General features: G+C 37.8%; 3 protein-coding genes across 3 annotated transcripts; all 3 read left to right on the top strand.

Annotated features, from left to right (window-relative positions):
* Positions 1-741: 741 nt before the first annotated feature.
* LOC306700504 (cell adhesion molecule CEACAM5-like) lies at positions 742-7,129 on the top strand. The gene is made up of 10 exons (XM_079165534.1): positions 742-841; positions 1,256-1,501; positions 2,192-2,461; positions 2,698-2,964; positions 4,333-4,605; positions 4,754-5,002; positions 5,409-5,514; positions 5,901-5,938; positions 6,063-6,145; positions 6,254-7,129. The coding sequence occupies exons 1-9, from the start codon at positions 796-798 to the stop codon at positions 6,140-6,142; spliced, it is 1,575 nt and encodes a 524-aa protein (XP_079021660.1). The 5' UTR covers positions 742-795; the 3' UTR covers positions 6,143-6,145; positions 6,254-7,129.
* Positions 7,130-8,835: 1,706 nt separating this feature from the next.
* Positions 8,836-20,071, top strand: LOC306700502 (cell adhesion molecule CEACAM5-like). The gene is made up of 16 exons (XM_079165531.1): positions 8,836-8,985; positions 9,073-9,399; positions 9,547-9,813; positions 9,937-10,182; positions 12,945-13,088; positions 13,656-13,985; positions 14,452-14,727; positions 14,830-15,099; positions 15,278-15,556; positions 15,872-16,138; positions 16,232-16,513; positions 18,644-18,898; positions 19,010-19,130; positions 19,338-19,369; positions 19,495-19,575; positions 19,679-20,071. The coding sequence occupies exons 1-16, from the start codon at positions 8,937-8,939 to the stop codon at positions 19,681-19,683; spliced, it is 3,231 nt and encodes a 1,076-aa protein (XP_079021657.1). The 5' UTR covers positions 8,836-8,936; the 3' UTR covers positions 19,684-20,071.
* Positions 20,072-23,950: 3,879 nt separating this feature from the next.
* On the top strand, positions 23,951-26,872 carry LOC306700501 (cell adhesion molecule CEACAM20-like; the record flags this gene model as incomplete). The annotated part of the gene is made up of 6 exons (XM_079165530.1): positions 23,951-23,958; positions 24,368-24,696; positions 25,222-25,497; positions 26,237-26,485; positions 26,655-26,741; positions 26,833-26,872. 5 exons carry the CDS (start codon positions 23,951-23,953, stop codon positions 26,726-26,728), a joined length of 936 nt encoding a protein of 311 aa, XP_079021656.1. The 3' UTR covers positions 26,729-26,741; positions 26,833-26,872.
* Positions 26,873-27,363: the final 491 nt, after the last annotated feature.

The raw sequence follows: 27,363 nt of genomic DNA, 5'->3' as shown, positions 1-27,363 counted from the left end.
TATTTGCATTTGAGAATGTTTTATTAGCGAGTTGTTTGAGTCCCTATACAATTATAGAAGAGTGGTAACGAAATAAAGATGTCAGAATAATAACCATGAATTTCAACCTAATTGTGTTGCAATGCATCATGTAGAATAGATCTTGAGATATTTCACAGGATACGTGAAACGATTGACCTGCAGGTGGCGCAAGAGGAAGGTCAGAGGATCACCCAGTCTCCGTGTAGGTTTACATTCTGTGGGTTCCATTAATGTCCGTCTAAAGTACAAACTGTCAATTTTATAGCAAATCAATTTTTTTGCCATAGAGACTCAAGTATGGCTAACAATACCTAAAACAGAACTACGACACTGTCTATGACTTCATCTATTGCAGTACAGCATACTGTGTTAACTAATCAAATCATCTGTGAACAATGATTCTGTCTTGCCATCAGCAACCTGACGGGACTAAAGTATCAGTTGTAAAATATGCAAAACAGGACGTCTCTGAACAAAACCCATGACTGTTTAATGACGTGAAACTGTTGTGGTTGTTGCCATTTGGACATAATAAATTCAAACTACTTCACAGTTGTGTTTTGTGTACATTGTCAATGATCAACTACAGTGCAGGGAAGTGAACCTTTTAGAGGTATCATGATGTGGCAAAACCCCCACTGCACAGTATACTTCCTTGTACTACCTTCATATATTATATTGAAATCAGCACACGTTATTTTGAAATTAGCAAAGCAAAGAGAAGGAGTGTGATCCCTCTTTTCTCTTGTCATATTTAATGGTACTGAAGAAGAAATGGAAATAGCTGTGATACACTTCATCATCCTGGTGGCCATCTCAGGTGAGCTTTTACCACATGATACAGCAGATAGAAGTGATAATTAACTTATTTATTGAAGTTCCCCTGTTGCTGTATTCTACATTTCTGTGGGAAGACACACATTTTCCTAACATAAGGGGTCAAAGAGGAGTTTCTATGGGGCTGACAATCTGCTCTGTAAACATGTCAGCTACATTAGCTTGTTAGCAATTTGATGATCACTTTAACTTTATTCAGAAGCTTTATTTCTGTATGCAGCAAAGATAAAATGTTGAAAAATACCTCAAAGCTACAACTGAGCAATGAAAATACTCACGATGCTTCTCATACCCAGAGGTGTACTGTATATAAGCTTCTTCAGGGAGAGCTGGTGTATTGTCTGCTGCAGATTTGTGTTTCGGGTAGTTTTTAGACCTCTGTAAATATCTCCTCCAGGTTTGACCAAAGGAGCTGGTGTGTTGCCAGACGCTCCTCTGAATGCAGCTGTGGGAGAGACAGTGATGTTCACCACAACACTGACTCCATCAGAAACACCATTTCAATCGGTGCTATGGAAATTTGAGGGTAGAAATATTATATTTTTCAATGTTAACAACTTCACTGAACCAGAGTACGAAGGCAGGATCACCCTCTTCACATCTACTGGATCTCTGGAGCTCAGGAATCTGACTCGCGATGACAGTGGAGAATACAGCGTTTCCATTTGTTTTTTTGGAGTACAACTAAAGGAAGGGAACACAAGACTGAACGTACATGGTGGGAAAATTCCACACATCTCACAAGTTTCTTCTCTTTCAATAATCAATGCATGGATATTGAGAAGGAAATATATTTTGTTTCTGTTCAAATAATTGTGTTTAGGTGTTCAGTGTTTTCAGGTAAAATCTATACGGAGACAAGAATTCAGATTATGTTATTACATTAATCATTGCATAATACTAATATAAAACAAGAAGTGAAAAATCTGAGAGGTGGTTGAAAGCTAGGGAAAATGCAAGTAGTGAGATCAAAAGATCTTAATACTTATTTGTTAAACTATTGTTTCCAAGGTCAAGAATAAACTTTCACACTGAAATTAAATGTAAATTTGAGGATGGTTTCTCACTGATTATAACATCTAAAGTCTCAAAGTCTTACAATAACTGCATCATAACTTACATTTGAATCATTTCACTTGAACCATTTAAAAGTACTTTTTGGTCTAAAGATTTGTGAGAAAATGTCATTTATTGTAGTGGCAGGAGCTTGTGTAAACTTTCCATGTGCAGCCATACATCTCATTATAAGATTAATGATTAATTCTCAGTGCTTCCTTCTACTGTACTTGTTATGTGGTGGCAAATGTAAAACCATTTTGTTTTTCATCCACAGTGCCAGTTTCTGATGTCATGGCAACTGCCAGCAGCACAGACTTACTGGAGGACGGCTCTGTCCGTCTGTCCTGCTCCTCCTCTGGGTCCTCTCTCTCTTTCCGCTGGTTCAACGGCAGCTCTGAGGTTACAGCCAGTGACAGAGTTCAGCTCACTGATGGAGGCGCCAATGTCACTATTAATGTGACGCGCTATGACAAGGGACCATTCAGGTGTCATGTGTCCAACCCTGTCAGTAGTGCCGGAAGTGGTCTAATAAACCTCATCAGCTGTGAGTTACTAACTTACATGCTCAGTTCTGTATCTGACAACATCTGGATGCAAACAGAGATAGACAGTTTAGATTATAACAGCTTAGTGAGGAGTGGCCTTGTGTTGTCTTGTCTTCATTGCAGGCTTGTTCTGTTACATTTCATTGTACAGATGTTTCTTTTTTTCTGGTGACTTGATATATGATAATGTAGTTGTGCATACTAACTTTTTGCTGTGGTTTTCCCCAACATGCAGATGGCCCAGATCATATTAATCTGACAATATCTCCGTCACAAGAATACTATGAGGAAGGATCAAACATCAGCCTGATGTGCTCAGCTGACTCCAGACCGTATGCCCTGTATAAGTGGTTTCTGAATGGAGACCGGCTCTCTGATACTGGACCAGAGCTCAGACTGATGAACATTCAGATGAATCAGAGTGGACGCTACATCTGTCTGGTCTTTAACAACAAAACCCTGAGAAATGAAATGTCTCAGCCCTCAGTTGTCTCTGTATTGGGTAAGTTTGAATTAAGAGGTTTACAATTATTACTATTACAAATGTTGTTATTGCTATTGTTGTAAAACATAAATACCTTTGAATTTAACATTTTATTGCTTCATCTTGCAGGTGAAGTTTTGTTTCAAAAAGGCCATTTTAAAAACTTGATCATTTGCTATTTTTTTAAAGCAGCTATGATCAAAGCTCTATCAATCTTTTAAGTATCTTTCAGCTCATTGTTTTGGTTTTGCAGTCTGCAGCTTGAATGTTTTGATTCACTTTCATAGTTCTTGATATCATTTTCAGCAAAAACAACTGTAGACTACCTGCCCTGCACCGAACAGCTGACAGACACAGTTAGAAATTAGCTGGCGAGTTTAGTCGATCATTATTCAGCTAGAGACATTTTTCCCTCAGGAGTTGGTGGAGACAAAAGAGGTAAAAGAACAGTGAATATTGGACTTTCAACATTCAACAGGTGGACAGAAACACTTCAAATGTTGCTCTGTGTTCTCTGCATATGTGTAACCTTAATGTTTGCTATATCAACTTTAACAGGGATTACATGTCAATGTTGTGTTTATGGATGACATGCTCCATTAAGACTTGTGGTCTAAACATTGAAACAATATTTAGTCAAATGGAAAGCACATTCCAGAACAAAGGTCTCGAGTCTTGCAACCTTCCACTGTTTTGAGTCAATTGTTGTGGTTTTAATGACAGTTTCCTTCTCAGCTATTCATTGTGTGACCCGACACACTAACTAAGAACTCATACACTGTAGATGATATTTGTGAGGTTTAGGTTGTTCAACAATGTAAATGTTGAAATAACTGTGAAGACACTTGTTATACACATGATTAAGAGAACAATTGTTTTGGGTTTTGTATTTCTAGGATAATCACAGGCTGGTGAAACTTTACAACCACAAATAAGAGACTTAAGGCATTCAGAGCGTGTATGACTTTCCTCAATATATTAACGATCTGAGCAGTTTCCATATTATAAGTGCTCGCCATCTAATCGTCAATCTTCAATGTCCACATTTGTTTTCAAACCAAATCAAAGAATGGATTTTTCCAGAAAATTGATTACTTCATTAATTTCTGATCAGATTTCTGATCAGACCTCTGATTAATGACTAGAAAAACTTGACTCACACGGCTGAGCTGCATCTCAAATTAATCTTCAGGTTCCCAGCTTTCAGAAGACATTTACAACTTCTATAAGGCATATACTGTTGACATATCTCCCCTAAAGATCTCACATCCCCCTCTAAAAAAAGACAAAGACGGGTCTGTGTGTGTCTCTATGGGTTGACTCAGTAAACCCTCAGTAATTCAGATACTTTTTTCTCCCATTTTTCACACATCTGTTGCCCAACAGAGAGAATATCAGGTGCTTCTATCACATCGAAAACAAACCCGTTGATTGAAGGGAACTCTTTCAACTTATCCTGTGATGCCGCTGGCTCTGTGTTTACCAGAGAGTGGATGAAGGGTGGCTTCAATCTGACTCCGGATGACAACATGGCACTTTACGACAACAACAGAGTGCTGTCTTTTAACAGTCTGAGTAAAAACGACACTGGAGAATATTTTTGTAAAGTCAGCAACCCCGTCAGCCACGATGAAGCTACATACCCCATGGTGGTTTTCTGTAGGTAACAAACTATACAATTACTGTTCAAAATGATGGCTGGCTTAAATAACAGTGTGCTACTGAAATATTTTAGATTTTTTGAATAAGTTCTATATTCTTTATTATCTATGCTGCTTCATGAACTTTTACAAATATTCTTTTTCAGATGGACCAGAACATGTTCAAATCTGTGGTCCAAGTGAGATACATTTGGAAGAGACCTTGACGTTAATCTGCTTTGCTGAGTCCGTACCTGCTAGTTACACCTGGAAACTGAACGGGAAAAAGATACACAATTCTGCTGTTTTTACTAAAAACATCATTGAATCTTCTGATAATGGCGACTACATCTGTGAAGTGATGAATCTTTTGACTGGGAGAACATCGTCAGTGGTCCATGGATTGTCTGTAATAGGTACCAACATGGTGTTGATTTTGTTGATAATCTTGAATATTGAAGCCTACACACAGTGTTATACATCTGATTATCTGAAGTGTACTAGATTTGCTATGCTAGTAGCTAATGTAGCGTCACGATGCTAGCTTCAAGCAGAGATGAGGAGCGGGCTACAGAAGTCCGGTAACATCTTCTAGCTCCACACCCCCAGATTTTGTTTGTCATTTCCAAACTTGTTATCCTCGTTTTACTTGTTATCTTTATCATTTTTGCTTTGACCAGATCATTTTACTTTTAGGAGTCAGGACCATATATTCAGACATATTTTTCATTCACCTCACTTGTGATTCTTTTTAATAGTTTACAAATAGCTAATATTGCAAAATTGAATGTTTGTGTGATTTTGTATTTTGTTCTGGTAAAGACGGGTCTGGAGGTCTTTCAGCTGGTGCCATTGCTGGAATAGTTATTGTATGTTTAGTGGCTTCTTCTGCAGGAGCTGCTGGAGGGTACTGTCTTTACAAAAAAAAGTAAGTTAAAGAATAGCCTTTATTAATAGTCAGACAATTCTCCCTTTTATAATGTAGTAATAGATGACTGACATTAGATTAATCCTAATTTAACACTGACCTTACCCTAATCTCTTGTAATTAGATTTATAGGAGTTTATATAATGAACAGAAAGGATTTTATGTATGACATCAATGACATTCTTAACTTGTAATTGTGGTTTTGCATTTTTAGTGCTTCAATTTAATCAGTAAACAATCTTGTATTAAAGTTTAGAAATCCCTTATATAATAAGGGAATCATTTTGGAAAAGTCTACCCAAAGGCAACACAGGTTACAGTTTGAATTTTGAGTTGCATCTTGTGGTACGGCCACATTTTAACAATGCTTTATTTCTAATATTTAGAATCAACAAGAAAACTCCACCACATTCTGAAAGTAAAGGTTTGTATTTATCTGATCTAATTCATCTCTCTCTCTATATATATAACAACAAAGCAAAATAAACTAGAGTATATCACATCTGGGCATATGAATAATAAGATGTAACAAATCTTTTTTTGCCCAGAACCAGAAGAACAAGATGTGTATGAGAACACATCAGAGGTATATGAAAACATATCAAATCAACGATCATCTTTCCCTTAAAAGGTGAGTTTTTAATTAAATGATTTGGTAAAAAATTGATGAATGTATTTTGTAGGAAGATGCACCTAGAGTTGAATGACATTTCCCTTTATTTTCACTTATGTCGAGCAGAAACTTGGAGGACGAAGAGCTCCACAACAAGATAAGAAATTTAGCAGCCATGACACAATCATCACCTTATTGATCTTTACAGGTAATGTGTCAGCAAACCTTTGCCATTTACTCATTCAGTGGAGAGCAACAGTAGCACTTCTGCTGCATATCCTGTCAAAAGCAAGTCCAATACTCACTCTCCTTTAAGGTAGCGTACACTGGGTTTACCAGAGCTCTTTCGCTGAGACCTTCTAACGGAAAGATTGTTATGATTGTGAAAGGACTGAAGTAGAATAGAAAGCTCCACTGGGCTGAAGAGTTGAGAGATAATTCTCTAAGGTTTTACACTCTGACGTCTTTTACATTTAATGTATCATTAGTCTGAAAGACATCTTTTTTGAAAATAGCTATGATGACTTTTTTGCACACATTTCTTAATCTGCCATTACTAATGTGTTTGCATTTGTATGTGTTTGCATGTATTTTGTGTACTTTGTGCATTTCTATATTGAATATCTAATGCTGGCTTTTATTCTCATGTTTTCCTATTGTGTCAACATTGAACAATATTGGGTTGGGATAAGAGATTATGCAAAAAATACATACAAATAATTGCAACACAAAATATTAAATTTTTTCTAGTGCTGGGCAAGTTAACGCATTAATTAATTAACGCCGCCAATTATTTTATCGCGTGTTAACGCAGTTTCTTTTTAATTATTAAGCGGACATTTTTAACTCAAGAACCGGTCAACAGCAACTGAATATGTAACAGTCTTTTATTTATAATGGTCAGACACTGGCAACTGTGGAATTTATGTACCTATTGTTTATTTGAATTTATACATTTGACATTGGTGTACTGCTAACAAACTATGAATAAAACAATTAAGTTGTGCCTCTGAGGTTTATTCTTGATTGTTGACTAAGCTTCGTGGACAAGTCAAAGCTGATCATCAGACATTGAAAGTGCTCTTTATGAATGTAATCCTATGGCAGCTGTAATTATATGACAATTGTTCAAGTTAACACTGATAATCTAACAAAACGCTGAATTGCAAAAAGTCTGAATAATGAGACAAATCCGTTGAATCTGCAGATTACTTGTATGCCAAAAGCTGCAGAATGCCGCCCTCCTGTGATGGACTGTAGTAATTGTGGAATAATGCAATCTGGTAAATAAATAATCTCTACAAACAAGATTTCAGTATAGGAAGAATAAAAAAAAAAGAAAATCTAATTTTGATTATCATATTGCAATGATGTGATTTTTTGCTGGCATCTGTATCAAACAAAGATATTTTTAAGCCCTTTGAATACGTCTAGGTCAGCACATCTTTGCAGCAGACAATATTACATTTGAAATGGTATTTTGACATACATTTCGCCTTTAAAAATATTGTGCCTCTTGCGATTTGAAAATTGCAGTAGGCCATATTGAGATTTTGATTTAATTTTGATTAATTGTGCAGCCCTAATGGGAAGCATTTGCGTTTCCATTTGTAATCTGTGTAGTATAAACCAATCACGTTTGAGCATAAAAACAGTCCGAGCAGAGAGCAAAAGAAGCTGAAGTATTATCTGAAATGTAATATGGAACCCATCGGCAAACGATTTTTCTTTTTATCAGCTTCAAATTAGCTTGTTAAATAGATACTTTTGAACTCAGACTGCAAATAATAAACAACGCACGGAAGAAAAAGTCTTGGCCCTGATATCCACTGACTATACTGGAACAGAAATCTTGCACCCTGCCCCCAGAGGCTTATCGTCGTCAGATCGAGGTTGGTGAGTAAAAGACGTTGAGCAAAGTGGTATTGATGCAATTTACTGATGATGATGATGATGATGATGATGATGATGATGATGATGATGATGATGATTAACTCTCCCTGAGGATCTTTTAAGCTCACGTTAGACTGTCGCTCAGTCATCCTGTGGTCCAGACTGTCATCCAACAACTATTGGATGAACTGCCATGGCATTGGATTTAGACATTCACATCCCCCTTGGGATGAATTTAGATAAATCTCTTAGTTTTTCCTCATCAGGTATGAATTAACATGGTAAACTTTTAACGTTAGGACCCTCTTTTGTTTCCAATATGTGTTATCTGTTTTAGTATAACTGTTGAAATTGGTATCATTGTTGAGCATCTTATTCTATTTCATTTTTGTATTATTTCAAACTGCCCGATTTTATAATTTCCTCATTCCAGTCCTAACACTTTGTATCTCTGTTTTAAAAAGTGCTGAATAGAAAAAGCTTATTATTCTACTGTTATAAGCATCACCATGTTTACATTGTTACTGCATGTTAGCATGCTGATGTCAGCATTTGGCGCCCTGTTATGCCTAAATGCAGTAGAGCTGCGTCACAGAGCTGCTAGTGTGGCCGAAGACTCTCGTTCCAGAAGCTTCTGTCATGATCAAGTTAGTAACAAGTAACTAAGAGGTAAACATGAATAACAATCATAATCTCTGGTGTTCAGAACACGCAGTTGTCTTTTATTAGCTTGTTATGCAAGTTTGGAGAGCAACAAGAAATGTTTAATTGAGTTAATAATTAAGCTTGCCCAGAGCCTGTGGACGTCTTTATGACATGTTTCATTGATTGCAGATTATCTGAGACACTTTTTCCGTTGTTGCACAAAGTCAGACGGCAGACAACATTAGAAGAGGACCAAACTGAGTAATACACCATGAGCTATACATTTCTCAGGTCAACCATAGTTGTGTTCCTCTCCGCAGGTAAGAAATGCTAAAGAAATTATTTTTACATTCATCAAAAATACAACTAGAGGTTGACAAATGTTGGCTGACCGGTAAACGTTTCAGCAGGTCTCTGCTATGGAGCCGGTGTACTCCCTGTCGACTTACTTCGTGGAGCAACGGGGGAGAGTGTGACCTTCACAACATCTGTAAAACCACCAGCCAAACCATTTATGGCATTGACTTGGAGTTTCAATCGTACCACCAACGTAATAACCTCAACCAGTGCAGATGTAGTGGGACCAGGCTATGAGAACAGGATCACTCTGGATAAATTCACTGGCTCTCTGGTGCTAAGAAACCTGACAGAAAAAGACAGCGGGCAATACGAGTTAATCATCATCCCCTACGGAGCAGAGCAGATTCAAGGAGCTGCTAAACTGGAGGTGCTGAGTAAGTTAGACTTCATTAATCTGACGGTTTATTTAAAATAATGCTTGTGTAATATCAACGTTTTTGGGCTGAAAATACCATCTACTGTTAACAAGATGTCCGTTTTGAGAATGTCTCTTTCTATTCAATTTTTGTGCACAATTAAAGTGTCGAAGCCCACCATGGCCTGCCCCACAGAGGACTTAATGGAAGGTCAAACCTCCCTGAACCTAACCTGCCATGCTGACGGCCCCGTGTCTCGCGTGTGGCTGAAGGACGGCAAACCTCTGGTTCCCGGAGACAGATTCAGCTTTCACGATGGCAACAGAGTGTTGTCCATCAGCCCCTTGAACAGGAAAGATACTGGAGAGTTTCTTTGTAATGTCAGCAATCATTTCAGTTTTGATACGGCCAAATGCAGACTTAAAGTCTACTGTAAGTACTTTCTATTGTACTTTAATATGCTACAGCACTTTTTTTACATGTATTTGCTTATAAGTAATTATACGATTTTTTTCTTCCTTCTCATTATAATCATTATCTTCCTCGTCTTTTCAGGGGGACCTGACCAACCAAGAATTGTTCAGACTCCAAATGGAGCAGAACTTGAAGAGAGTGTGTCTCTGAGGTGCTCTGCTGACTCCCTACCAAAGGCAACTTTCTCCTGGACGTTCAAACACAAGACGATGAAGGGACCTGAACATGACATCGATGAGATGGAAGAGAAGCACCTGGGGGAGTACACCTGCATGGCCCGTAACCCTATCACTGGTCTGGAAGCCTCTGTGATCCACACACTGCGTGGTATTTAAGCTCTCATTCATTACTCTATATAGTAACATATTGATACTGATATGTGATGGCAAATGGAAAAGACAGAGTAATTCTTTTTTCTTCTGCTCCAGACTCCTCTACTCCTATCACTGGTTCTATGTCCATGATGTGTTGCACTGTCCTGACCACGCTGGCACTCATATCGGTCTAAAGACTGCATTTAATCTGGGGAAATTTGGATAATTTCTCTGTGTTAAGCATATTGCTGTGTCTCTTTAAATGTTATGTTCACATAAAACATGACAAAAGACAAATAAACCAGTGATCCTTCACATTTAACAGCTGTCTCAGTTTTTCTATTAATTGTATATTAAGCCAATAAAAGTGTCGCTAATTATTGTAATAGCGCCTTTCAGAGAACAAAGTACAACTTCCAGCCATGGTCTCATTACTGCTGACAGATTCAGCTTTAATACTGTAAATAACTCTTGACACTACAACGTTTCAGGTGCTGTAAATAGACCAACTTTATATACTTTAGTCTTCAGTCATTCAGCCTTTAAACTAATAATAAAAGTTTTTGATGTTCTAAAAAGATAACTGAAGCCTGATTACGTCTGATCAAATTGCCACTGTAATAAACTTTTATTAAAACTCTATATCAGATTCTGTTGTGTTAATGACCACCATCATGTACATTCCATTCATTTGTTTTTGTTCCACAAGGTAGCGCCTGCATGCTGCTGCCATAAACCTACTTTTAGGTATTCTAAAAAAGTTGCTATGAAGTCCACATTAGGAGCATGTTTTGGGCTAGTTACCTTTTGACCACTGAGTCCTGCACTAACATTGACTTGTGTTGGTTTTATTGAGGGTGGTGCATAAAGCAATGAAGCTTAAGGCTGGGACTAAATCCAGGACTTGAAACTCTAGTCATAAAATAAGAAAAACAAGTAAAAGGATTGGAAAATTATAGTCGAAAACTAAGAACAATTTGCTTTTCAAGATAATATAATCTGTATAATCCACACAATGATGCAAATGTAGCAATTTTATTGCTTGATTTTGCAACTTTCCTGAATACCCAGGGACATTTCTTTCAAACAGCACTTTTGGCTTGAACGGATAAGTACCGCCCAAGCGTGACACTGCTAATGCTTAAGTGTTTTTAGATATAAGCAAAGATGCATGTGTTTGGGAAGTAGCAAGCATCCATTGATTTATATTCATTATGAATATGCATAATGTCATAATGGTGTGACGACACCTGCCCTTCCATGCCAATATGTTGTTCCTCTACTTGTTTTTTATTAGCCTGGTGGCAGGGGGTCGTTAGTGCCAAATGGGAACAACTGGGCCAGTTGTTTTACTACTAAATCAAGAATAAAATTAAATATTCTTCTCCTCCCCTACAAAGCCCAAAATGGTCACCACCAATCATATCTTAAAGAGATCATAGTACCCCATTACCCCACTAAGGCACTGCACTCACAGAATGCAATGAATATATATATATATATAGTTATGTATTTAACTAATAACTTACATATACATTTTGAAAATGGTGTCTTCAAAATCTGACTTCTTATCAAATTACAACCCGTATAAATAGTAGAAGTAGACAGTAGAGTTGACAAACATTTTCTGAATGCAGAAGCCAAATTTGTCACCACATGGATAATTGCCAATGCGTAATACCTCTAAAACAAACAGTCATATTGTGATATCATCACACCAGCACAGCATGTCCAGAATGTGGTTTTATTAATTTATCATCACTGTGTTATAGATTGATCATATCAGTGTTGTCCAGGCTGCAACACACCCAAGGGAGTAAAAGTTCGACTGCATGAGAAAACGTCAGAGTGCAGGAACTTTATGCCATATTTCATGCTAGCATCAACATAAATTATATAAAACTCTTATGTATTCAAAAGACCTGCTGTTAAAATTGTTACACTACAGACGTAATTAAATCAATACATGACACTCTAAGTAGATAAAGGAAAAAGGAGCAAGAGAATCAACTTTTACCTTCGTCATTACTGCAAGATACATTGGTATAAAAATGTATAAAAAACTATCCCACAATACGTTTCATCTACTGTATAACAGCATCATATATATAGTTCATCTTTTCAGCTTAACAGTGTGAATTATCTCACGTTACCTCTCTTCTGCTCTGTGGTATCAGAAATAACTTTTTGTCTCAGGCTCAAAGCTAAATCTAACAATAAAAACAAGGCTGATGCTGTTCTTAATCAAAGTTCAACCAATAATCTATATGTTGGACGTAAACTGCAGTTTATCTGCATTGACAAATAATACAATATAATAATATCAAATAATGAAGCAAAAACACTGACAGTGTGAGTTTAAATGCTGCGCATTAAAGCATTACAGGTGACGGAAACAGATGAGATAAACAATATGACCATAATGTCCAAATATTTTAATTCCTAAAGAAAACTTCTTTAGATTACGCAGGAACATGGCTTTGCCTTTTCTCCTCCATTTCATTTCAAGTACAGTTCATGTTAAGCACTTTATTTCACTTTTAAAAACTTTTGTCCTGTTTTAATTATTCAACAAAAAAACAGCCTGTCCTGGATGTTATCAGAAAGTTGTTGTCGAGTTATACGAGTGTACATGAAGTTTGTTTATCAATCTGATTCCTAACAAATCACATAAGAATATGAAAAACACCCTCCAAGAACTTTGCACATACATTGCATGGGTCTTACTCATTGGTTGTCACTGCAAAAGCACCAAGAAATAAAGGCTGTAACGAGTGAAGAGGTCCATTGCCCCTCCCCTCAAACACGCACACTGTACTCACTGCACCTCCTCTGTGAAAACACTTTGTATGCACCCGGAGGCTGCAGGAGATATGGAAACATCTGTGAAACTGTTAGTCATCTTGGGAGCAATCTCAGGTGAGAAATGAACACTTTCATATACAACTCCTCCATCACGTCATGATTATTCAAGTTATCTCAATTGAATTTGAAGAGCGGACTCTAAATAATATTTGAACACGGTTGATTGTTATTACTGGTCATAGTTTTATTGGTTATTATAGTTTTACATGTTAAAAGTGTGATTCTGTTCAGCTATACTGTTTTTTACTTTTAGGTCAGGTCTAAAAGACTTCAACATAAAGAGAGAAGTCTTTTAATGCACCTGTATATGTTTATTTTTATTATAAAAAAAATTGGCATAGCATAGGAAAAACTATTCTCTGTTGCTTTTTTGATATCAATATTTTAGTGTTCACGTGGTCTTCGTTGCATAACATTTTCATGTAAATATGACTCTAGATTACACAGATAAGATTTAAAAAAAACAACCTTATTATATATAGTTTTGTTGGCTGGATTTGATTTGATGCATGTTTCAAATCGGCTAGTTTTTAATTTGATGTTATTCCCCCCAGTGATCCACAGTGCGTTGTCATACAGTCTCAGTAACCTTTATCCTAATAATGTAACCGTCTTCTCCAGGTTTATGCTACGGAGATGGTTTGCTACCAGACAGTCTTAATGCAGCTGTTGGAGGGAAGGTGACATTTACCACAACAGTGACTCCACCAGAAACACCATTCCTGTCAGTAAGCTGGAGTTTCACTGATATCCATGGTACTTCCAATATAATAACCTCATCTAATACAGACATAACTGGACCAGCGTATACAGACAGGATCACCCTCTTCAGATCTAATGGATCTCTGGAGTTATGGAATCTGACCGATAGCGACAGTGGAGAATACAGCGTCCTCATTATACCAAATGGTGCAGGACTGCAGATCGGAAAATGCAGACTTGTCATACATGGTAGGTTGATGCAACGCCGTTGAACACTTCAACACACCTGCAATGACCACAGAATCAAATATAAAGTCATCATTTCAAAACTGATGAAATGCCAGAAGTCAAAAGAATTTAACTTTTCAACATCAACTTCTTGTGTTCGCCTACTCTGAAAAGTCAAATACTAAAAGTTTCCACTGATCATATCAATATCAAATAATTGGAGGAGCTAAATCTTTCCATAACTATTCTTTATGACTTTGACCTATATCATATCTTTCCCGCAGCCATTTTCTTATGCAATACTGTTATCAGTTCAATAAAACCTGACTTTGATTGACATACAAGTGTATACCAGGTCACAACTGTCCATCATGGATGTTTAGGGTCAGGGTTATTTTACATTATGCATTGTTTTTAGTGGATGCCCTGCTACAGCAACAGCTTTGCCTCCCTTTGTGACTTGTTCTTTGTTCATCTCAACCCACAGCACCAGTCTCTAATGTGGTGGTGACCATCAGCAACACAGACTTGGTGGAGTTCAGCAGCGTCCGTCTGTCCTGCTCCTCCTCTGGGTCCTCTCTCTCTTTCCTCTGGCTGAACGGCAGCTCTGAGGTTACAGCCAGCGACAGAGTTCAGCTCACTGATGGAGGCGCCACTCTCTCTATAATGACTGTGGCCCGCTACGACCAGGGACCGTTCAGGTGCAGTGTGTCTAATCCTGTCAGTAATGGCTCCAGTGATCCAGTAAACCTCCTCATCATATGTGAGTGACTAACCGGAATGTTCACAAACATCTGTGATGTTCTTTTTGCTCCCTCCGTGTATTTTATTGGTGACCATATCTTCTTGCGTTTTCTTGCCTCAGTCGGCCCAGAAAATATCAATCTGACAATATCTCCGTCTGAAGAATACTATGACGAAGGTTCAGACGTCACCCTGACCTGCTCAGCTCTCTCGAGACCTCCAGCCACGACTCGGTGGTTTCTGAATGGAGACCTGCTCTCTGATTCTGAACCAGAGCTCAGACTGGTGAACATTCAGATCAGTCAGAGTGGAAACTACAGCTGTCAGGTCTTCAACAACAGAACGATGAGAAATCAAACATCTCAGCCGTCAGTTGTCTCTGTACTAAAGTGTAAGTTGGGGGGAAAGGGACTTCTTGTAGCTCAGAGCCTAAATAAGTAGGTTTAATTGTGTTGTTCGACATGGAAGTGGTACACAATTCAATATGCTTATCTGAACATAATCTTGCTGCAGAAACAGAGTCGGAACCATTGATCTGTGCCAACATTTCTTTTCTTTTCTACCCATAGCACAAATCTCCAATGTTGTAATAACTCCCAGCACCACAGATTTGACAGAGCTCAGCAGCTCCGTCAGTCTGTCCTGCTCCTCCTCTGGGTCCTCTCCCTCTTTCCTCTGGCTGAACAGCAGCTCTGAGGTTACAGCCGGCGACAGAGTTCAGCTCACTGATGGAGGCTCCACTCTCACTATAATTAACGTGACCCGCTACGACCAAGGACCGTTCATTTGTCATGTGTTCAATAATTTCAGTAATTACACCAGCGATCCAGTGAAACTCGACATCAGCTGTGAGTACTCTCCGATGTCACAGCATCTGCATGCATACGCCACACAGACCTTTACGTAATTATTACAACCGTCATGTCAGGAGTGGGTTTGTCTAAATGACTTATTGTGCTCCTTGCTGTTTGATTGCTGCTGTGTTTGGCTGCCGCTGAGTAAATGACAGCTGCTTTTAGCTTAATGATGCAGTTTGGCATTGGATCGACATAATTACCAGTAATGACCCCTTCACACTGAGCCAAGCAAGAAGCAATATGAACCTTTTCTCAAGCAACTGTTATTTTATTGTCGACTATACTCTTTTATATCTTTTTCCCCAGATGGTCCAGAAAATATTCATTTGAAAATATCTCCGTCACAAGAATACTATGATGAAGGATCAAACATCAGCATGAAGTGCTCAGCTGACTCCAGACCTCCTGCCCTGTTTCAGTGGTTTCTGAATGGAGACCTGCTGTCTGATACTGGACCAGAGCTCAGACTGATGAACATTCAGATGAGTCAGAGTGGACGCTACATCTGTCTGGCCTTTAACAACAAAACTCTGAGAAATCAAACATCTCAGCCTGCAGCTGTCTCTGTACCGAGTGAGTTAGAATCGGTTAAACGGTTCCAACACAATGGCTTTGAGTTTTGAATTCTTGACTTGCCGCTAGTCTCTTTTTACCTATTTTTCACAGCACCGGTCTCCAATGTGGTGGTGGCTTCAAACAACACAGCCTTGGTGGAGTTCAGCAGCTCCGTCAGTCTGTCCTGCTCAGTCTCCTCTGGATCCATTCTCTCTTTCATCTGGCTGAACGGCAGCGCTGAGGTTAAAGAAAGTGAGAGAGTTCGGCTCACTAATGGAGGCGCCACTCTCACTATAATTAACGTGACCCGCTACGACCAGGGACCGTTCAGGTGCAGAGTGTCGAATGGTGCCACTATTGAAACCAGCCAACCGGTGAATCTTTTCATCCAGTGTGAGTTTATGACAAAGGGACTTGTGCTACAAACCTACCATGACTTAAAATGACAATTACTCTCAAGCTCCATATTGATCCCAGTTGTTTCAGTAGGATTTGCAGACTCAAACCACTAATATGGATCTAATGCTCAAAAGAAATGTCTACCCTAAAGGGTGCAAAGGCTCCAAATGCCATATGAGAAGCAGGACTTTATAAAAATAGGTTACCATGACCAATGTAGTATTGTGTGAGACTTATATTTCATATGTAAAATCAGTGTTAGTCCCTCGTTTCTGAATGCAACTATAGCACTTATAATCACATATTATTGAAATCTTTACTTAGGTAGAAGAAACTATACCACAGTGAAGAAATACTCTGTTATATATAAAAGTACAAAAGTATCAGTAAAAAAACATGCGCAAAAGTACTCACTATGCAGAATATCCCATTTCAGAACAATATATATTATATTACTGGATACAAATTATTGATACATTTTTTGCATCATTGCAGCTGGTAAAGATGGAGCTAATTTAAATTAATTCTTTATTTCCTCAGAGAAACAGTCCTGTTTTCAGCTGATCCAAGAGAGGGTTTGAAAGTAGTTCTAGCAGCATTTCATCACAAGCATTGAAAATCACTAAATCACCAAAATTGTAATCGTAAAAGTAATTAAAGCTGTCAGACAAATGTAATCAAGTAGAAAGTGCAATATTTGCCTGTGAGATGAAGTGGTGTAGAAGTATAAAGCTGTAGTAGGCCTACTTCGAAGTACAGTCGCCTACTTGATTAATTACTTGATCTACTTCATATGGGACATGAGCTGGCGCACAATTCAACAATGACAAAACACACAAAAAGTCCTTAATTGACAGCCAACAGTCAATTAAATAGAAACGTGTACTTACCACCGGTCACAGAAGCTGCGGCTGATGTCAAAGAGATGTACTTTGAATAAATCCGGTCCGACGTCCTGATACGACTTTAATCACAGGCTCCACGCGCATGTAATCCCATTTCCTTCCAATATCGGAACGTGCAGGTACAATTCAGTAGACAGATTATCGTCACTTAATCCACAATGTTGTGACAATTTCTGCATCACAATCGACTTCCACTCGCTCGTTTGAACGAATCGATCCAAAACATACTAACGTGTATTTTAGCTAATTCACCCGAACTAGGCCAAAACAAATCCGTCGTGACCTAACGTCTCCCTCTGACACGTGAGCTTTCAGCAATCAATCAAAACCGGGGTCACCGACGGCCTATTAATTCATATCATTGTTACAATTATTCATATTTTTAAAGGAATACATCTTGTTGGATTCACTTTCATACACACCTTCCATTAAAAAAAACAATAACAATGTAAGTAAACTATTTTATCATATATTAATAATTCATTTTTCGGCACCCATATATTATAGTGTCCAAATCTGTAAAGGTAGGCCTAACCATTTTGGAAAGTAACTAAGTAAATTGAATTAAGCACTTTAATTAAGCACTGTACTTAAGTACAATTCTGATGTACTTGTGCCTTACTTTACTACGTGTATTTTATTCCTTCAGTTACTAGTTAGTCTACTTTGCAGATTCAGATTAACAATACAACATATAATCAACTCATTATTTATTTGTACTAGTATAGGTTAAGTAAATACATTATTGATCCCCTCAGGGAAATTCACAAGTTAACAAGCAGTATGTAAAGTAATTAAAACGAGGCCCACCTTTGACAGCTGCAACATTAAAGTGATAAAAACAGGAATACATCAAATTATAATACAATAATATAATAAATCATTTTGTCTGAAATTAGCCATTCTGCATAATGAGTACTTTTACTTTTGGTAGGTCTACTTTAAGTATGTTTTAATATTTTTGTACTTTAATTTAAGTCAAATGTTGATTAAACAGAGTATTTCCCACACTGAAGTATTGCTACTTTTACTTTACTTTATAATTGTGATTCTCAGTTGTTATGCATGATGTCCCCAGCATATTGTTCAAAGACTGATTCTAAAGACTGAAAGACAAATATAAAACACAGAAAAAGGATCATGGACACATCAGACGCCTCTACACGAATACAGCCAAACTACAGTATCTTCAATCTGACTCTTTGTTGTTTTTTTACAGTTGGACCTGACATCATGGCCATCAAAGCACCTAAAATAGTGCGTGTTGGAGATTTCACAATGCTTTACTGCTCCACTATGTCCGTACCAGCTCCAACGTTCACATGGCTTTACGACGGAAAGCCAACCAGCATGCAGGAGCCTGTGTACATTATCCCCTCCATCAGAAGCTTTGACGGTGGGACGTACACCTGCACTGCTGTGAATGCTGCCACAGGGCTGAGTCAAACAGTGAGCCACAAGCTAACTGTTGGCGGTATGTGTAAAAAATAGTAAACTGACAAAGAAACATATACTAATGAGACATGTATTCTTCTCTGTGTTGAGGAGAAATGCATTTAGGATATTCTTCATGTTTATTTTCCAGATTTTTCAGTCTGTGACTGCTCAGTTGCTGCTGGGAGGGCTACAATCATAACAGCTGGATGTCTTCTACTTATTGCAATTGTGTGTGGAACAATTGTTTATTGTGTGATAAGAAGGAATAGGTAAGCATAAACTGTAAGCAAGTACATTTACTCATACGTCAAACTTTTACTCGAGTATTTCCATTTTTACTTTACACTTCTATTTCAATACATTTCAGGGGAAATGTACCGCAGGAACGCAGGGCTTAATTGTAATGGAGTATTTTACTTTTACTTGAGTAAAACACATGACTGACAGCTTAACAAGCCCTTGTTTTAATTTTTCAGAGTCAAAAGCAATTATGAAGCACGTCGGAAAGGTAAGTGTTCACCTGATCTAACGTCTCCTTTCTTATCTTTTAAGACAATGGAAATACTTATTCCTCAATCATAAAAGTGACCTAATGAATCATAAGATTTAACAAACTTCTGCTTTGAACCTCAGAAAAATTAAGTGTGAGGGAGAACCGTTCAGACGTGTATAAGATCTCAGGAACAGCATCACATGGCCTGAACTCTTTTGAGGGTGAGTTGAATGTGATTGAATGATATTTATTTTGAACGAGAGAACATTCACATTTCTTTGAGTCCACATTTCCGTATCTCTCTAATCATTGCACCTCTTGCAGCATAAATAAAATGAGGAAACAAACACAAGCAAGAAGCCTTCCCACATTTCCAAAACCAACAGTCTCAAAGAAAAACAGCAGTTTTATTTTTTGTATTTTTGTATTTATTCAACCCAACCGTCTTCTGCCTCACACTACTCTTCACTGTGCTGAGTTTAATGTTGGATGCATCTTCATTGCAACTTTTGTGTAACCTGGTTTTAACACCTGATGGTTTTGCAAAAATGTGTTCAAAATAGATACTAACTGTATGCATATGTAATACAATACAAACACTGTAAATAATTAGAATAATAGTAACCATTGAAACAAAGTAAAGGAATGTGTCTATTATTATACATGACATGTTACGTAAATATATGTGTGTATTCAATAAACACTATCTGGATCCAGTGTCTCCTGTATCAATGCCTCTGAATGCAACAGAAAACATCCGGTTTTACCATCATAAATCCACAACAACGTTAAGACAGGCAGCACTATTACCTGGATTACATCCATCTCTGCAGATGCAGCCATGCACTGCTGTCACTTTAGAGTTGCTGTTTGTTGGCTTGCTGTGTCCCCCTGCTTCCATTCTTTATGCTAAGCTAAGCTATTGGCCTGCTGATTCTAGCTCTATACATAGAGATTTTTAACAATGACCAAAAGCTTTTACAAACCTTAACTAAGCAGTTATAGTTGCCCAAACGTAAACATTCTTTGACCAAAGAGCTGGCAGATTTTATATATAGTGTATATAAACCCATATTACAACGTGCTTCATATTTAGATGTTTAAACACACATATACATGTATATATACATACCGTATATACATGCATGTTTAAACATCTAAATATGAAGCACTTTGTAACATGAGTTCTGACAAGTCTTTTGTAAATTAAGTTATACTGAAACCATGACTTATTCTATAATGGCATACACAGTTAGTTCACTGTGCACTACAATTTAATCTTGGCTTTTTGACAATGCTCAGTCTATCAAGTAATAAAATACTTTGAGTTAATCTTTCAAATGTGTGGGTTGAGGATTTATTTGGCAACAGGTATGAATTATTATACGAGTGTTTATCAATCGGTGAACTGTGACATGTCCTCTTCTGCCCAGCGTAATCTGAGAAAGAGAAAACAAATGACTGTCTCCTCAGTTATTGTGGCCTTGAAGATGAAACAATTTTATAATTCAAGTGACACAAAAATATGTATGTAGTGTAATTGAAATCCTCTTTTCTTTCATCATCAAAAGTGATGTTAGTCTCTTCTGTCACAACAGGCATGTCATGTAGACAACTGTAGCATTTAGGTACTTTTACTAAATTAAAGGGTTAGAGTAACATATGGTTTGTCTAATTAGTATCTTTCTGACAATATGTGAAATGTTCATTAAAGGTTAAGTGCTTTGTAGATCATCACACCATCAGTCTTGTTAATTATTATAACTGAACTCTATAGAGCACTGTTTATAAATTCATAATTTATGTCTATAATAAATATTTTACGTCACACGTTGTGTAAAAATAAATGGACTTTGTTATTTATTACGGACAACATGAAGTTATGCATTTGACCCTACAGATGTGCACATGTGTATCGAGCCGGTCAGGTCCAACACAAAGGAATTTATGGAGCCCTCTTTAATAGCAGCTCTCCCCTGTTGTCAGGTCAAATCTTATCTTTATTATCATCGGATTATTACTATTGCAAACACAAATCATTAATCTACAAATCATTAAGGTACGGGCAGATCAGGACAACGACAGAAGAATGTCACATGCTTGTCAGGCTACGGAACTCAGTCAACTTGTTGTATTGCTTTTGAAAATCAGTCTCTATGAAATGTAAGTTTTGTATTGAGACACACCTGGATACAGCCAGGGACATTGGATTATTTCAGTGAAAACACAAAAAAAACATTTCTATCTCTTCAGAGCTCATGTTCAGAGGGCTGGAAGCACAACTCAGAAACACGTTGCATGTTTTGTTGAGAGGGTAAAGTTTGCACAATGAGGATGCAGTCACTCATTGTACCAACCAGGCTAATACTGTATGTCATCTCTGCAGTAACCTAGAGTAACCCTAAAATATGGTGACTTTGTGTGATCTCATAGGAGCAGGAGGCACATCACAGAGCATAGAAATATATACTAACGGTTTCTTTGCAGCATTCTGGCACCATTGAGTCTGCATCCATCTTTCTATCTGACTTTATCTTTATACCAAATTATAAAACGTGCAAATAGCAGATATGAAACAAAGACTTGTCTCACGTAAAAAGAAAAAACATTTAAATAATCTATCTCAACACAGAGTTCCTGAAAGTGACTGCAAGAAAAAGCAGAAGTGGAAAAACACACACAGTGTTACTCTGTATACAGGTTCCTACATCAGTTACTGATTATTGGATACAATGACGTCCTCTCAACATTCAAGAGTAGTACTACTAGTAGTAGTAGTAGTAGTAGTATCATTTAACATTTTGAAATGAAATGACCTGATCGATTAGCTTTCTTATTCTATTGCTTAAAATGGTATGGGAAATAAAAGTTTTAAAATTGTGCTCATCTTTTACAATAAAACATGGCACTGTATTTACTCAGAAACCGGAGTCACAGCACAATGGACTATATCAGACAGTCCGTCTTATGTGGAAGTTATACAATTGTAAGGAATGCATTATTTCAGCTGAATAGCTTTCAAAAGCAGAACACTGACTCTATTGACGTGGTTATCGTATTGAACAAGAGGGGTTTGGTTTTGATTGTAAACTGTGTCCGTCTGTTAAACTGTGGTCTTCTCGTTTACATTACAGTAAACTTCCCAGACTTGGAAAATGGCCAAAGCATCCATTCAGAGCTCATAAAAACCTGGAGATGTAGCGTGATGACATATGTTAAGAACGCATTTTGCATCACATAAAACTTTGGTTTCTGTACTAAACTATAGTTGTGAAATTCAGCTTTGTAAGAAATGAGTTTGTGGAACAGTTACACTTGATTCTGTTTTGACTGTAGGGACATGGTTTTATAATAAAGCATCAGTTAATAATTTGTCCATGGAGAGTAATTCCTTTTGGGTTTTTTTAGACATTGAGAACCATTTCTAGAAGGATAAGTTCTCAATCCGTCAGCACCTAATGAGCCACATTAACTCCATCGCTCCCAGTGTGACAGCAGAGGTTGAGTGACATTATAGTTACACTATGAGTGCCACTTACCAAGACACATTGTTATTGAGAGGCCACAGTGACGCGTTCTGACATTTCACCTCCCGTTCTGTACATTCACAGGTCAGGAGTTATGGACACATGTGACACATTTTGAATGCCTCATTGTTTCCGCTGTTTCAATGGTTGGGTCTCAGTATTTGGACTGCCACTTGTCAGACTGGGATTTATTCTGTATAGAGGTTTGTAAAAATGGCAATAATAAACACAAACATACATAGAGACACTGAATGAAATGTCCCCATTTTTAATAAATTAAAAATTCAGTCTATCTGCAAATATTGAACCAAGAGACGTGTTTGTAAAGCTGTCTGAAGGAGGTTAAGTGTCTCCTGGACGTCTTTGATCCTCCTTCTCAAGGAATGCTACGCCTGACTGCTGCTCCTCAAACACCATCCTGTAAGAGACCCAAAAGCACTCACTGAAGAGCTCATAAAACGGATGCACAACAGGCCTCCACCACCATGACTCAGACTTCCGATACACATTGTGAAAGGACTAGTCGTTATTCATTTGAGTAACTTCACTGAAATTGGTTGGATTTTGGAAAATCTACTAACACAAAAACAATATATCCACAAAGTATGAAGATAGTCCAATTGTTGTCGTTTCATGTTTCATTTTTTAAATAAAATATAGTCTTGTTTGAACAAGTTGAAAATGTCAATGAATTAGTCTAAATGCAGAGTCTGAATTTACAAATATAGCTGAGCATAACCAGTCTGACTCGTTTCATTTATCTTCACAACTTTTGAATTCGATCATTATTGATCATAATTGTGCATTTGGACATTTAATTGTGGGCCTTCTTTAAAAAAAAACTTTTTATTAAGCTTTTAACTGCTTTAAGATTAACTTGAATTATAAGAATTGTTTTATTGATGAGACCTCCGGCAGGATAAAATCAGCAGAAAACCATTCATTTAAGATTTTTATTTCAGTGGCTATAGTTAATTGTTAGAAGATTACATCCCTTCATACTTTATTGTGTTGAAATTACAGTAAAAAGGTGCAAATCTGTTTACGGAAAGCACCGATTACCAAGACCATGTCAAGGTTTCTTTAATTAAACAATGCTGACCTGTATTTCTCTGGTCAATGGACATTTCTACACAAAACAAATGTGTCCATCCAGCCGAGTCTTTCGTTAACTTCTGACTGAACTCGTACCCACAGGCATTTCGGTGTGTTTACACAGTGGTATCGTAAATGTGTTTGTGCTTTTCATTACTGAGTGTGTGGGGGGGGGGACGTCTGTGGGACGTTATAAGAGCAGAAGCACCTGTGACTCCATGTTTTAGATTTCGAAGAGGACCGTGAGACAACGTTACGTTAGTCTTCATGGACATCAAGATGCTCAGGACTGCCGTTTGTTTGGCGCTTGCTTTATCAGGTAAATTAAATCCTGATGATGTTTCGATGGGTTTGTGTCATGATTGTTTGATATGTTGTATTAAAAAAAAAGAAAATTAGGTTTGTGTGTAGGTGAGGGTATCTTACCCCCGGGGCCTCTGAGCGGAGCTGTGGCGGACAAAGTGAAGTTCACCACTACCCTCACACCTCCTGAGAGTCCGTTCCTCTCAGTCAGCTGGAGCTTCAAAGGGATGAACATCATCACCTCCACCAGCATCAACATCACTGAGCCCGGACATGCCAACAGGATCTCATTAGACCGAGCCACGGGGGGCCTGGAGCTCAGGAACCTGGTGCTGGAGGACAGCGGGGAGTACACCGTCACCATCATACCAGACAGAGGGCTGCAGAAACAGGGAATCATCATACTGAATGTGTATGGTGGGTGTAAAGTTGTGAAGTTTAGAATATCACTTGAAAACAATTCTTCTGAAATAAGTGCCATCTTCAAAAGGACATTAATTGATTCATCATTCATATCATTTTAATCCATATATATTGATACTGCAAGACCTGGTGGACACTGCTGGAATATCTAATTCAATCCAATACAGCAATCCTGCGAAGAATGCAACCTTTTCCAAGCTGATTGTATTACATTTTGTAATTTAAAAATCTAATTTCAGACAAAGGTGTTGAAGCCCTTAATGTAAAGCAATAAATCAGTTATTCTATTCACTCCTTTTCCTGTAAATGCATCACGTTCCTGCAAGGATTCAAGGATTTATAGGTTATATTTGTCACGTTCACAAACAATGCTTGGCATGAAATGCAGTGCAGCTTCTCTCAAGACTAGTGTGAAAAATAGCAATAAAAAAAAAAAAAAAAGTTAAAAAATCAAAAATCAGTACAATTGTAGATAGAGAGCAGACATTCCTTGTATTGACACTCTTTATGTTCTGCCAGCGCTGATCACTGGAGCCATCATCCGCAGCCCCGCAGCCATCTTGATAGAAGACAAAAGCTCCACCAACATCAGCTGCGATGCCTCCGGCTCCATCAGCACCAGAGTGTGGACGAAGGACAATCAGCCGCTCCACCCGAGTGGCAGAGTCACCTTCTCCATGGACAACAAGACGCTGTTCCTGCATCCTGTTCACAGCTCCAGCCACGGCACCTACCAGTGTCGAGTCAGCAACCCAGTCAGCACCATGACTGTGACCTATGACCTCACTGTCAACTGTGAGTACTGCTCACTCAACACTTCCAGAAACTATTTAGTAGGAAAAGAAAAAGAAACTGAAGACTGTATGCTTTTGTTAAAATCTTTGAAAATGTGCTCTTAATTATTTGCTGTTGCAGGAGAAGGTATGCACTTTATAGCTCTAATGACGTACAGATTACAGTGGTGGAATGTAAGTTAGTATATTCAAGTAAAAACAGAAGAGTACTGTATTCAAGTACAAGTTTGAGGCACTTGTACATTTTCTTATAATATCACTTTGTACCTCTACTCCATTGAATTCAGAGCGAAATACTGTACATTTTACTTCACTACAATTATCTGACAGCTTTAGATTCTTGTTAGTATATTTTGTTTGTACAGCTGAAACAATTAATTGATAGAAAATGTATTTTCTGTATTGACAGGCTTTTTTCATGATTTTCTGAGTTTTTACAAATTAAACAATCGAGAAAATAAACAGCACATTAATCCATATAAGATTAAAAGCCAGTTTTTACATCGATGCATGAATAAGAATAGTCTCATGATAGGCAAAATTGACAAAATTTCAACACGTACATGTTCTTGATTACTTATTTTTACTGATGTAACATTATAAATGAAGGACTTTACTTGTAATGGGGTATTATGCCAGTGTGGTATTAGTACTTTTACTTATGTAAAGGACCTTAATACTTATATATTTATATCATATTTATAATAATAATACTTGTAATATTTCTCTTTTCTGTGCAGTTGGACCACATAACATATCGATTGCTGGTCCGTCAGCAGCAGCCTCTGGCCAGAGAGTCACACTGGAGTGCACAGCAGACTCCGTCCCACCAGCAAACTTCAGCTGGATGTTGAACGGCAATGACACGCATGTAAATGACTCCATGTACATCATAGAGAGGTTGGAGGCAGAAAGCATCGGGATGTACACCTGCACCGCCACAAATATGGTGACCATGATGGAAAACTCCACGGTTCTGAATCTGAGAGGTGAGACATTTATTTTTCCAATAGTCAGGAAAGTGATGCATTCATTTAGTTGTCAAAAACGTCTGCATTTTTGCTTAAATGTCAAGGTTGTTTTGACCGTGTTTTCTACATTTTAAAGCAAGCTGGCGATTCCAAGTGGTGATGATTGTTTGTTTTTTACTCCATAAAGCATCCTGCAGTGCTCCCTGCTGGTCGTTTGTATTGCTGCTCTTCAGCACACTGATTCTGAGAGGGTTAATGTAAGAGGACGTAGCAGGTGAGATTAATCTAAAAAAAGATGATAGATCTGTCTTATCCATTTGTTCTTTCTCACCGTCGTTCTAATTTACATTTTATTTTTTCCTCAGTTTCTTGCTTCCCTGATGCATTTTTCTCATGACCAAGGACAAAATCAATACAAATGTGCTGCACATGAAATGTTTATTTGACTCAAGAGACATTAATGTTACAGCTCGTCATTTGTGAGACAAAGTGGAAACTCTCACATTTGAAAAACAACTATCCCGTGTGTTCATTAAACAGACTTTGAGAGATGTCAAAGTACAAATAAACCCCTGTGCCCTCATGTGGTTTCACAAAGAATAGCACCAGATGCATTTTCCCCAAGTAACTACTGCAGATATTATCACCAGCTTAAAACCAAATGACACAGAGCGTTAGGGTGAAAAGAAAAGAAAAAAGAAAGTTATTCATTCACCGGAGATGTGAAATGCTTGTGGAGTTACTTAGGAAGAAGCTGATCACCTTGATAAGTCAGAACATGAGGAATACTTGGATTTTATGTCTTTATACCCCTGCTCACAGATAACAAGAACACTGTGTGGATATGTTTATACGGTTCCTCTCAGCATTGTCCATGTTCGGGCAGCCATATGTCA

This window comes from Pholis gunnellus (genome assembly GCF_910591455.1).
Source record: "Pholis gunnellus genome assembly, chromosome: 8".
Classification (NCBI taxonomy): domain Eukaryota; kingdom Metazoa; phylum Chordata; class Actinopteri; order Perciformes; family Pholidae; genus Pholis; species Pholis gunnellus.
Note: the sequence above shows the minus strand (reverse complement) of the source record. Positions and strands in the feature narration are given on the sequence as shown.

Coding starts and splice junctions, on each gene's coding strand:
- LOC306700504 (XM_079165534.1), top strand. CDS start 796: ATGGAAATAGCTGTGATACACTTCATCATCCTGGTGGCCATCTCAG. Junction 2,965..4,332: donor CTCAGTTGTCTCTGTATTGG/GTAAGTTTGAAT, acceptor GTTGCCCAACAG/AGAGAATATCAGGTGCTTCT. Junction 5,515..5,900: donor TACTGTCTTTACAAAAAAAA/GTAAGTTAAAGA, acceptor TCTAATATTTAG/AATCAACAAGAAAACTCCAC.
- LOC306700502 (XM_079165531.1), top strand. CDS start 8,937: ATGAGCTATACATTTCTCAGGTCAACCATAGTTGTGTTCCTCTCCGCA. Junction 13,986..14,451: donor ATGCAGACTTGTCATACATG/GTAGGTTGATGC, acceptor CTCAACCCACAG/CACCAGTCTCTAATGTGGTG. Junction 18,899..19,009: donor CCACAAGCTAACTGTTGGCG/GTATGTGTAAAA, acceptor TTTATTTTCCAG/ATTTTTCAGTCTGTGACTGC.